The following is a 13,855-nucleotide window of genomic DNA, read 5'->3' as shown; positions in this document are numbered from 1 at the left end:
TATATATATATATATATATATATATATGTAGTATTTTTCCGATCATTTTGAAACTTAAATATGTCATCCTAGGGAAGTCATAGATTTTTTCTATAAAAAATGGTGACAATATCTTATCTGAATCACATTTAAAAAATTCAAAAAGGTTTTAACAATTTTTTTAACCCGTATTTTTTGAAAAAAAAATTCCGTAATTTTTCATAACATTGTGGGATTAAAACCCATAACATTTTTTTAAATCAAAATTGGTTTAGCCGTTTTTGAAAAAAAACTTTTTTTCAATTTTTCTTTTCTCCATAGTTCCCAATAAAAATTATTATAATAATTTCAGATATAATACTTAAAAAAATTTAATCTCACATTAATGCCAACTTTTTGTAAAAATCTCAATCAAATTCGTGCGGGGGCAGCACACACATGCTTATCCTGCTACACTCTTTATTTGTGCAAATGAACAAAAAGATTTATGTACAATATTTACAAGAATTCAATTAATGCAACTTGGTAGATTTCCGCTGCGCATATTCTTAACGCGAGACTCTATCATGCCTTTTACATATTTACATTATGTTTGCGATTTCTTTTTATATAGACAATAAGCAATGGATTATTATAAATGGAATAATATAGAAACTGATGATAATTCAGGGTGGAATAAAATGCATATGTGATCGCAAGATAGTTCATTATAATGCTAATTGTGCACGACAAAAAGAAGGAACGAACTGAACAGTAATCGCAACATAACTAAACGCGACTCAACGCAACTGAGACCATTACAGGTAAGAGTGGAAGCACAGACTTCTGCATAACGCCTAAGAGAATTAACCGATCACAGATCTTTATTTCTATTCTGGGGAGGGAAATAGACGATTCTGATTAATTGATTCTCTTATGCGTTATGCAAAAGTAAAATAGAATTTAGGGTTAGGAAGTAACGCGTTACTTGTAACGCCGTTACCGTTTTTGTTACTTTTTTTCGATAACGATCGTTACTTTTTTATGTCTGTAACAGTAACGGTAACGTCGTTACATTTTTACAGTAACGATAACGAATTCAGCCGTTACTTTTATCGTTACTTTAGTTTCCTATTATCTTTTATATTTGTTCACGCAATAGATCGCGTGCTGGTCGCGCGCATTATTCTTGATTGGATAAAAATATTCCGATATAGGGCGCTGGAAGTCAATTTCACATGAGAATGCCCTGTTGAAATATCCTGTTGATGCGATGCGTGAACCTTTTATTTTGAAATTTAAAAGACTCTAGATAGCCGTCTTCAATACGTAAATACATACAATGTATAACCTATCTACTAAACTATAGGTTACGTGCAATAAATGCAATTATAAAATATTTATTTTTATATTTTATAATATATTTTAAATATATGTTTGAAAAATATTCTCTACCTTATATCTTAAGCTGCATTCCGATAGTCACTGCTAGTTCTAAAAGTCTAAAAGTCTATAATATATGTATATGAAACGTGAACTATAGATTTTCAATACTGGCAGTGAATATTGGAATGCTTATATAACAACATTAATTTTTAAAAAAGTTTATTAAAAATTTTTGACAAAATGACATTTGTAAATTACAATATAAATTCTTATAAAGATAAATATAAAAAAAATAAAGATATTAATATAAAAAATTAGAATAATTATTAGTTGAGTTTAATATAAAAAAGCTTGCTATATATTAGAAACTAGTTTAAAGTTTTAAGTTTTAATATTGATTATTAAATAATATAATTTTATAATCTAACATCTTACTTTAGCATTTCAAAAAAGTAACGAAAAAAGTAACGAATCGTTACTTTCTAAGTAACGGTAACGGTAACGCGTTACTTTTTTAAGGTAACGTTCCCAATCCTGGAATCTTTATTACTTCAAGCATATACAATGCCAAGAAGGGACTTGGTTTACATTAGGAATCTTAACCTTGCATTCTTCCATACCTTATCTTATACTGGTTTAATCTAAACTCCTAATTTCTTAATCATTATTTTTCTTGACATTTACATGTTTATTTACATTCAATTACTCTATTTTCCGGACACCTTAATTTTTTCTATATCTCATACTATATTCTATATATTATACCTTCTACATTTTTACATATATTCTTCTAACCGTTTAACTATCCTTCTATCTTAATCTTCAGTCGCATGGCTTTTCACTATCAAATATACCTATAAACCTAATGTAATGTATCTTATCTTACCCTATAATCGCAAGAATCCTTTTTATACAACAAATTTTTTCTCTTCAGCATCCATTGCCAAGAAGAGAATTCTCATAGAATTCACTATAATCTTACCTAATCATTTTTTTTGCTACTTACTTCCAATATTCTAATATACCAATTAACATAACGATAAGATAATTAAACCGCTCTACCTCTTCCATTCTCTTACATACATTAATAATCCTATTCTCTCCTACTCTACTTTCCTATCCCTCTACTCCACGTGCACCTAACCTATTCCACTATCTACTATCTGCTCTCTGAAAGACAATGAACTCATCGTACAGCCCCTTCCCAGTCTTCGTCATACTAAATTTGTTGTATTTATTACTCCTTCTTTTATCCTTCCTGTCACCCTTGTGTTCTCGAATCTTCTTTCCATTTTCACTTCTTCTTATATCTTAAATTCTTCTTGTGTACATCCTGAATTTTTTCTTCTTGTACCATTGTAAGCTGCATTCAAGTCCTGATCCATAACCCAAAGAAGACCGCAACCCTTTTTTCTTTACTTCTTTTATGCAGTCTGTACTATATGGAATACCAATAAAATTGTATCCTTTGCTTCTTTCCCTTTAAATACTTTACCTTAATATTTTCTCTTGTCTTATCTCTCTCCTGCATCACTGAGCTAACTTTTTCTTGTTTCGGGTTTAGAAAGTCCTTTAAATTACATAGGCATACAAAAAAAGTGGTTGGTCCGACGCCCTAGACTAGTCAATCCTTATGTATTTTGACTCGCTGAATCCGAATCCAATGTCAGAATTGCTCGCATTTCCTAATCTCAAAAAAAATTTTTTTTTAATATTGGTCCGGCGGACCAGACTAGTCTATCCTTATGTATTTTGACCCGCTGAATCCAAATCCAAGTTTAGAATTTTTGAATTGGCTTATTTTTTCCTAACACACAAAAAAATTTTTTTTTTATTATGTTGGTCCGGCGAACCAGAATAGTCTATCTTTATGTATTTTGATCCACTGAATCCAAATTCAATGTCAGAATTACTGCATTGGCTCATTTTTTCCTAATCTCAAAAAACACCTTGTAAAAGCAGTTTGGATCACAAATGTATAATCCGGAACGTGCAGACTTGCGTAACCACATTACCCGGGGAAAATTTTCTAGGAAACCACAAAAGTCAAGATTACAGAGAAAGGGTAGCGGAAATGATGGAGAACTATAGAAAACTAGGTTACCTAATGAAACTTAAATTGCATTTCTTAGATTCTCATATCAACTACTTCCCAGAAAATCTAGGTGATTATAGTGAAGAAGAGGGAGAAAGATTTTATCAGGACATCAAGGAGATGGAGTATCGATATCAAGGCAAATGGGATGTGAATATGATGGCTGATTTCTGCTGGACGCTCAAACGTGATGTCTGTGAAAAGAAAGAAACGTAAGAGAAATCCATTGCACAGAACCTTCGAGAATAAAAGAGATATAATAGAAAAAGGGAGTGAATTTTCTACGCTATTTACAGAAGCTCAAACTTGTCATACGTATTGAATTTTCCCCGGGTAATGTGGTTACGCAAGCCTGCACGTTCTGGATTATACATTTGTGATCCAATCTGCTTTAACAAGGTGTTTTTTGAGATTAGGAAAAAATGAGCCAATGCAGCAATTCTGACATTAAATTTGGATTTAGAGGGTCAAAATACATAAGGATAGACTAGTCTGGTCCGCCGGACCAACATAAAAAAAATTTTTTTTTAGGTTAGAAAAAAATGATCCAATTCAGCAATTCTGACCTTGGATTTGAATTCAGCTGGTCAAAATACGTAGGGATAGACTAGTCTGGTCCGCCAGACCAACATTAAAAAAAAATTTTTTTTTTGAGGTTAGGAAATGCGAGCGAACTTTGCAATTCTGACATTGGATTCGGATTCAGCGGATCAAAATACATAAGGATTGACTAGTCTAGGGCGCCGGACCAACCACTTTTTTTTGTGTGCCTGTGTAATTTAAAGGACTTTCTGGACCGGAAACAAGAAAAGGTTAGCTCAGAGATGCACGAGAGAGATAAGACAAGAGAAAATATTAAGGTAAAGAATTTAAATTAAAAGAAGCGAAGGATACAATTTTATTGGTACTTTTCTAACTTTCTTTAGCTCATTTCTATACTCATTCTTTCCTTATAATTCTCTATCACTTCCACTGTGACTCACGTATTTATCTTATGTCTTACCTATTCGATTCCTCTAGCCCTCTTCCAACATCCTTTACCTCTTTCCACTCTTTTCTTTATACATTTTCCCGCGCACGATGTATCCTAACTTCCATTTCCGTGATCTTTTATCCAGATTCTGACCTTATCTCCTATTTCTACCACGTTGCCTTCAATTATCCAACAACTTTACTCTCCTTTTTTCCCTCTTACAACTATTTTCACAGCCTAAATCTTGTTATTATACCAATTATTCTTATCCCTATTCTCACACCACTGTTGCCACACGACCATTCACTCTCACACCACCTAACCAAGTCCGCGTTATGCAAAAGTATGTGCGGTGACCTACAGGAATAGAGCGTGCTCCACACGTGTTAGATGCGCACCTGATCAAGCTTAACAAAGCGCCACTAGAGACATCCAATGAGTAAATCGTTCAATGATTCGTTTTACTTGAACGGATGAAGAATGCTAAATCACTCTATTTAACAAAAACAAATAATTAAGTTTCAAGATTGTTGAAACAGCTGACTTTACAGTATTGACAAAATAAAAATATATTAAAAATCAAGAAACTATATAATTTTCACTATTTTTGAACACTGAATCTTTGATTCACGATTCATAAATTACTTTACATAGATGACATAAAATATAGTTTACAGTTTACATTGTATATATGTAAACCTCCAACTTGATGTAAGTAAAAAATATTTCATTGAAATGTTTATTGACAGATCTATAATAATATTGCGACTTGTGCTTTTAAAGTTGTATTATTTGGGTTTACCTAAGAAGGACTTAAATGATAACAATAATGAAACATTAAAGTATTTCTATAATATTTCATCTATTAAATTTGTACCGATATGCGTTTTAACATGTTCACAGTATATTCGGCTTATTTATCCAAGAATCCTAAAAAATACTAATTGAGATTAAAGTGCTTCGTAAATTTCAAGTTTACTTTTATTTGGAAATAAATGATAGTTTAAATACTGACAGTGTTCTAAATACTGGAAATTTGATCAAAATTGCTTTTTGATCAAATATATAATATATAAAATTTACATATTGTTTGCATATACATTGAATAAATGTTAAATCAATATTGAATAATGTTCCTGAAAATTGAATTGTAATATTTATGAGACATTCAGCAAAAATTGAATCAACTGACATTAAATGTTCTTTTAATGTTGAATCTGCATTTTAAAGTATTTATTCGTATTTTGAATGTTGTAATTTAATCTTTCTAAAGCGTTAATTCAATATTATATAATAATTTCTTCTTGTTTTAATTTTTTAAAAATAAATTGATTGATAAAATTTAAGTATACAAGTGTACACAATTTATATTTTCTAGTTTTCAGACTTTTGCAACGCAATAACAATTATTTATCAGTAGAATGAATGGGACTCTAAAGAGATTGCTGCGATTATATCCAATAGCGCGCAATTGGACAGTTCTATCAAATTATATAGTGCCATTGCAATCAATACAGAAAATAACACGAGCTTACACTACTAGTTTAACAGGTAAGTAAGCACCGAATTTTATACATATTTATATTACAAATAAAACGAGTTAAAAGTCTTACTTTTGGAGAATTAAAATAATTGTTTAGATTTATCATTGCAATAAAAAAAATTAAAAATATGTAAAAAATGTCTATTTAATACAATACTTTACTGGAATATTACTTTTAAACTCAAACAAATTGATCAAATTAGCTGGGACTCCAATAATTCAAAATAATATATTAAATAATAAACGGGCTACAGGGAGTCAGCGCTGTAGTTATTGCGCGAACAGAAATAGAGATACGTATCAAAAGAATGTAATGTTTCTAAGGAGGAATTCTTGAAGGCAATACGACTAGTATTCAACCTTTTTTAGTTTTAATAATAATATATATGAACAATGCTTTGGGACAATCAGCTTTGGGCTTTCCCTTGTTATAGCGGATTAGTCATGCAAGATTTGGAGAAGAGGGTGCTGAGTACTTTCAATTTTCCGGTTTTTATTTCACTTGCGTTATGTCGATGACATTTTAATGGGAGTGCCTTCGACTTCTATACATGACGTTTTAAATGCATCTAACGCGGTTTACAGTTTACCTTGGGAAACGGAGGAAATAAAATTAACTTCTTGGACACAACAATTTTTGTTAAGAATGATTATATAAAATTTAATTGGTACCAGAAACTCACTTTCTCCGGAAGATTCTTAAATTTTAGGTCTCAGTATCCCTTTTCACAAAAAAGGCACAATTATTAGGCTGGTGGATCGTTATTTTTTACGTTAGGACCCTGAATTTTATAAAACAAATTTGGAACTAATTACACAGGCACACAAAAAAGTGGTTGGTCCGGCGGACTAGATTAGTCAATCCTTATGTATTTTGACCCGCTGAATCCGAATCCAAGGTCAGAATTGCAAAGTTAGCTTGGATTTAATTTTCAAAAAAATCAACTTAAGACTGAAAAAAATTAATTATAACAAAATCAATTCTAACAATGTCCAACTTTCTGATTCGGAAAAAAAAAAGAAAAAAAGAAATACGTTGTGGTTCCATACGTGCAACCAATAGCTAGGTCTGTCGTGACGGTCATCGACGGCGGTGAGTTTACGGTGGGCTTTAGAGTTATAAATAAATTAAATAAATTCATTAAAGTCCATAAAGACGGTAACGACTTGCTATGCAATAATAATGTCGTTTATAAAATCAATTGCGAGGACTGCGAGGCTTTGTACGTGGGGAAAACAAAGAGACAGCTTGGGACGAGAATCAGAGAGCATTGAAACAATTTCAAATTAGAGATGTCCAAACATTCGGTAGTCACTGAACACATCCTATCGAAGAATCACAAATTTGATTAAAATCATGTAAAAATCCTAGAAACAGAACACAATTACCATAAAAGAATGGTGGCTGAAATGATCCACATAAAAGAACAAAATAATGGCATCAATCTAAACAAAGACACTGAGTTGTTGGATGAATCGTATTTTGCTATTTTAAAAGAGTTAAGTGATAGATAGTCATAACAACATGTTTTGATGTATACGGCGCTCTGACCTCGTGCCGATCAGTTCGAAAACCGATGCTAACGGAGAGGGATCTCAACGGTTATATCCTGACATTTTTGCTACTTTTCGACCATTAACGTAAAGTTTAATTGGATTTTTATATTCGAGAACCTTCGGAAAATTTAAAGGAGAGTGCTCCTGTTATTGTTTAGTTCCATTAGTGGTCTGGAGGCAGTATGTGTTCTAATAATTACTCTCGGTTCTGGATGGAGCGTCGAGATTATTCCTCCCCGGGATAATACACTGTATTCAGGTTTGCATTGCTCCTACGAGGGACTCGTCTCGGCTCACATGTATTGACATCTGGATTTACATCTTTGACATTCATAATCATATTGATTAGTAATGTAAGTTAATTTTACTTAGTGACCAAGGCATATATATACATTTTCTCTCTCTTTAAAATTTGACAGCTCTGCGAGGCAATAATTTTATTTTATTTTATTTCCTTCCTCATTTATTCATTATCATTATAATACTCATTTTTACAATTTTTTATATATACATATATACATTTTTTTTAATATTGAATATTAATTTTTTATATATTTATTTTATTTCTATTTTAATTTTATTTTTATTTTTATTTTCATTTTTATTTCCATCTTTATCGTTTACTATTTTATATTTTGACATTTTTTCTAGTATTATTAATGAATCAACTACAGCGAATGTCTCGCGCAGACTTACACTCATTACTAGTGCGTTGAGAGGGGTTCTACCGGGTGCATTATGATACAGTTGTTACAATGTACTTCCGCATTCACTATAGCCGATTGCAATTTAAGTTTTTTGGCCGGCCTTTGTGAAACTTGGAGGCTGTCGATACGTTCTACTACATGTCGATACCATCGACATATAGAATGGACTGAGCATTGCGATGGGCAAGCGCGCGCCTGCTTTAGAGTGAGAGGTACTACAGGCCTATGTTTATCTCTCTTGCAAGCTTCTGATTTGTTATTTCGTCCCCCTCCAGAATTCTGGTAGTAGCGTAGTATTAAATTTAATACTCTATCTTCATCTCGCTTTGGTATAACGATACACGTTTGTCTTTACCTTTAAAAGCTAAACACAATGGTTTTAAGGTGTTTTGTGTGCAAAATTACATACGATAAAAATAAAAAGGATATACAAATGCATAAGTACATTAAAAGTATTTTTTATAGGACATTATTGTAACATGTATTTATAACATATTGTTTTAAAGCTGTATATAATTGTATTATATACGTAACCTGCAGTTAAATAAATTGTAAAAAAATATATTGACTATGCACATTTCATAGAAAGATGCGCATGGTCCGCAATTTTATTTGGACGGCCCTGCAAAAAGAGAGACAAACATAGGCCTCAAATGTAGTACCTCTCGCTCTAAAGCAGGCGCGCGCTTGCTCATCGCAATGCTTAGTCCATTCTATATGTCGATGGTCAATACGAACAATTTGTATAATACAAACATGTTTATTTGAATTTGCGTTCCCGTTAAAAAATTGTCGCGTCTTAATATATATAAAAAAATTTTGCTGAAGAAGGCTAAGTACAGCCGAAACGTACGAATTTTTCAATGTCGTTTAATTATGGTTTATTAGCCGAATAATGTAGGTAGTGAACAATTAAAGTTTATTAGTTAGAAGAAACATATTGCTCGTTTTTGGCCGTAAACACTATTCTTAAGTTTATCTTGATATCGAGCGCTTACCATTATTATTATTACATAAGGATAGACTATTCTGGTCTGCCGGACCAACATTAAAAAAAAATGTTTTTTTGAGGTTAAAAAAGAATGAGCCAATTCAGCAAGTCTGACCTTGGATTTGGATTCAGCGGGTCAAAACACATAAGGATTGACTAGTCTGGTCTGCCGGATCAACATTAAAAAAAAATTTTTTTTGAGGTTAGGAAATGAAAGCTAACTTTGCAATTTTGACTTTGGATTCGGATTCAGCGAGTCGAAATACATAAGGATTGATTAGTCTAGTCCGCCGGACCAACCATTTTTTTTGTGTGTGCCTCTGTTAGTAATATTTTATTGGAAAATGACTATCCTGTGGAATAAAAGACTAAAATATTTAATTAAAGGAAATGAATCACAAGACACAATAAATTCAGTTTTGGATACAGAAGAAAGATTTTCATGATGGTTTATCATGCTGTACACACATAATGATTCTGAAAAAATTAAAAACGTTATAAAAAACACAAAATTAAGGATATCGTTTTTTAGTTTAAATAAATTGCTCAGGTACATAAAAGTACAAAAGGATCCACTACCCACATCAAAAAAGCATAAAAAAAGAATGTCTTATAAAAGTTAAATTGTAAGAATTGTGATGCATTCTACCTGGGTCAAACTTGTAAATTAAGAACAAGAATAAAAGATCATGAAGGACATATTAAACAAAATACTACTACTCACTCTGTGATTATGGACCACAGAATACATCACAATCATGACTTTGATTAGGAAGGAGTTAAAATTTTAGATATTGAGAAGAGAGAGAGAGAGAGAGAGAGAGAGAGAGAGAGAGAGAGAGAGAGAGAGAGAGAAGAGAGAGAGAACATAAATAAAAGATTAATATCTGAAATGTTATATATAAAAAAACAAGACTATGGTCTCAACCTTCAAACGGATACGGATTTGGTAAGTCAAGTATATTTACCGTTTATTAAAAAATAAACAATGATTATGGTTTTTGACTAAATTGGCTGACAGCATTGTGACAAAGTAATTAACGCATATAAATTATTTCTATACTCGATATAATAAGATTTGGAACACTACTTTACAAATTTTACAAGTTTTCTGTTTCAATGTCTTACAAGGGAACGGACAGAACTGTCCCTCACCGATTTTAATGAACTTTGGATATGTTGTAAAACATAAAAAAATATTAGACCCATTTTTTTTTAGCTGCGTATCTCGACGTTTAAGGGTTAAAACCACTCCTCGAAAATAACGCATTTTTTTCGTTTTTTGCGAATATCTTTAAAAATATAAGGTTTATGAAAAAATGTTCTATACAAAAGTTTTATGGCATTTTATACTCTTTACAATAGTATATTTATATTTTTAAAAAATTTTAAACTTTTTAATTTACCCCTATCCCTTTTTTTCAACTTGTAAGGACAAAAATTAAAGAGCATTAAAAGCCGAATTTATCCATATATAAAAACATATGGGTTCCATCATTCTCAATTATTGGCAAAACGAGATAATAATCTCGCGCTATAGGCGCCGCGCTAGAAGTAATGTTGCGTTATTTCTTTAGTCGCGTTACACTCAATAACTGCCTCTTCTGCATATATTTTTATATTAGAACATAAAAATGGATTAATCTTAATTATATAATACGCAACGTATTACACAATATAAAGCATAAATGCATATATATAACAAAAGTAGCATATATATACGTATGTGCCTACGTACATTTTCATTGTTACAAATGCGAATATAAATTAATATAAAGCAAAATATTTTTTAACATTTAAAACTGCAAATATACAATATAACAAAATATATAATATTAAGAGAAAAATATAAAATATAAACTGCAATAACTATTTGCATAATTACATTATTTACACTATATGCACGTAGCACGCTCTGATAATAAAGATAATATAAGTATATAATTTAATTTAATTTGAAGTTTGAAAATACATTTATACGGATGTATATATACATTTTGCAAACGACACGGGCAAATAACTTTAATATCAGTGTTGATAGAGAGACTGGTTGTTCTCGCGCAAGCGCATCACGTGAAGCTTTAATAAAATATCCATTAGTAATAGGAAGGAGATCTTTGGTCATACATTTTGCACACGACATCAGCGTATAAATTTAGCAACAGTGATAGACGGATCGGTTGTTCTCGCGCCGGCGTGAGGCTTCAATAAAGTATCTATTAGTAATAGGAAGGAGATCTTTGGTCCCCACACAATTTTTTTTGAAAATTTATAAAAACGTGAACACATTTCACATATTAAACACGCATGTATTTTCTCGTATTAAAGAGAATACTTTATAAATATCGTATTTTATTTGATGAATACTGGTAAGATTTTTTGGCGATTTTCCTTTAGCCTTGTGACAAATGTGGGTATTCTGTATGAGCTCCGACAAATGAAATATTTTATTTCAATTTAAATATATTCCATAAATTTACCTTCTTTTTCGTTTTTAACTGGATTTTTATTATTAAATACAAATTATTATTAATTCCTTAATTTATGTTGAATATAATATATACACAAATATACATGCAAACGATATGCAAATATATGCGTGCGTGTTAAATATATAATATGTGTTAACGTTTTTATAAATTTTCAAAAAAAATTGTGTGGGGACCAAAGATCTCCTTCCTATTACTAATAGATACTTTATTGAAGCCTTTATTGACGCCGGCGCGAGAACAACCGATCCGTCTATCACTGTTGCTAAATTTATACGCTGATGTCGTGTGCAAAATGTATGACCAAAGATCTCCTTCCTATTACTAATGGATATTTTATTGAAGCTTCACGTGACGCGCTTGCGCGAGAACAACCGGTCCCTCTATCAACACTGATATGAAAGTTATTTGCCCGTGTCGTGTGCAAAATGTATATATACATCTGTATAAATGTATTTTCAAACTTCAAATTAAATTAAATTATGTACTTATCTTTATTATCAGAGCATGCTACGTGCATATAGTGTAAATAATATAATTATGCAAATAGTTATTGCAGTTTATATTTTATATTTTTCTCTTGATATTATATATTTTGTTATATTGTATTTGCAGTATTAAATGTTAAAAAATATTTTGCTTCATATTAATTTATATTCGCATTTGTAACAAAAAAAATGTACGTAGGCACATACGTATATATATGTATGCTACTTTTATTATATATGTGCATTTATGCTTTATATCGTGTAATACGTTGCGTATTATATAATTAAGATTAATCCATTTATATGTTCTAATATAAAAATATACGCAGAAGGAGCAGTTATTGAGTGTAACGCGACTAAAGAAATAACGCAACATTAGTTCTAGCGCGGCGCCTATAGCGCGAGATTATTATCTCGTTTTGCCAATAATTGAGAATAATGGAATCCATATGTTTTTATATATGGGTGAATTCGGCTTTTAATGCTTTTTAATTTTTGTCCTTACAAGTTGAAAAAAAGAGATGGGGGTAAATTAAAAAGTTTAAAATTTTTTTAAAATATAAATATACTATTGTAAAGAGTATAAAATGCTATAAAATTTTGTATAGAACATTTTTTCATAAATCTTATATTCTCAAAGATATTTGCAAAAAACGAAAAAATGCGTTATTTTCAAGAGGTGATTTTAACCCCTAAACGTCGAGATACACAGCTAAAAAAAATATGGGCCTAATACTTTTTTATGTTCTACAACATATCCAAAGCTTATTAAAATTGGTGAGGGACACTTCTGTCCGTTCCCTTGTTAGTTTGTCTTAATTTATTATATTTTTTTATACATTGACGATATGATATACAATTTATGTTTTACGTGTTTATCTCTGTTTTGTAATGATAGCTATTTTGCGAAGATTGGAGGTGGTCCTATGATAAAATTTTTGTTCGTATAGTTTTGGTTTTAAGTATATTACTGTTATCATTAAAAATTTAGTTTGTCCATCCAGTTATGAAACCGGTTATGTTATGACGGAACTTGGCCTTGAATCACAATCAGTATTGGATTTATATGTTACACTGAAGATGGCTCAAAGTGAAGCTGAAGTTTGCAATTTATTTGTATTAACCTTTACAAGCTTGGAAGCTACTTTAGTGGCTTTGAACTGTTTCAGTCAATTTTATACAGTTTTCTGGTCTCAATTAACTTAATAATGCTATAATGAATGTTCTTCATGTCGGCACGTGTATCGATGAGTAATTAGAACGTGGAGATAGAGGGAGTGGGAACGAAACCGACGCGACGCTAAGGCCCAAGCAACGCTACTACACAGCAGAACACTAGTAGTTGTAAAGTGATCCTTCAATTTATCAAATCCACTTTGGCTAACTGCTCCCGTCACAATTACAGACAAAAAGACAATGTGTTGTTCGAAACATTCGTTTCGAAAGAAAACATCTTTCAATTGTGAAGGCTGCGTCGTACTTTTATGCATTGTACCTTGGTTCAAGGTCTATCACACTAAAAAAAATTACTGAATGTGTTTTGAATTTTCTGCTATAATAAAACATTTTTATGTGTTTTTGTATCACAATTATGTATTTCAAATACTCACCTTGTTTGTATAAAATAATGCATTTTTTATTCCAATTACATAAATTATGGTAAAAATG

General features: G+C 31.1%; 1 protein-coding gene across 12 annotated transcripts in view; it reads left to right on the top strand.

Annotated features, from left to right (window-relative positions):
* LOC105833995 (FAST kinase domain-containing protein 2, mitochondrial) overlaps nt 1-13,855 on the top strand; it is an 85,856-nt gene that overhangs the window by 32,149 nt on the left and 39,852 nt on the right. For 5 of the 12 annotated variants that reach the window (XM_036286142.1, XM_036286153.1, XM_036286144.1 and 2 more), the window contains 2 exons: nt 593-782; nt 5,791-5,963. In XM_036286142.1, coding sequence (XP_036142035.1) covers nt 5,834-5,963 — 130 coding nt within the window. In that variant the 5' untranslated portion in view covers nt 593-782; nt 5,791-5,833. Of the gene's footprint in view, nt 1-592; nt 783-4,192; nt 4,300-5,790; nt 5,964-9,597; nt 10,160-13,855 lie in introns of those variants that run through there. The other 7 variants (XM_036286166.1, XM_036286163.1, XM_036286160.1 and 4 more) reach the window with 4 other exon arrangements.

This window comes from Monomorium pharaonis, chromosome 1 (assembly GCF_013373865.1).
Source record: "Monomorium pharaonis isolate MP-MQ-018 chromosome 1, ASM1337386v2, whole genome shotgun sequence".
NCBI classification, from domain to species: Eukaryota; Metazoa; Arthropoda; class Insecta; order Hymenoptera; family Formicidae; genus Monomorium; species Monomorium pharaonis.
The sequence above is the reverse complement of the archived record's forward strand: the minus strand, read 5'-3'. Positions and strand labels throughout refer to the sequence as shown.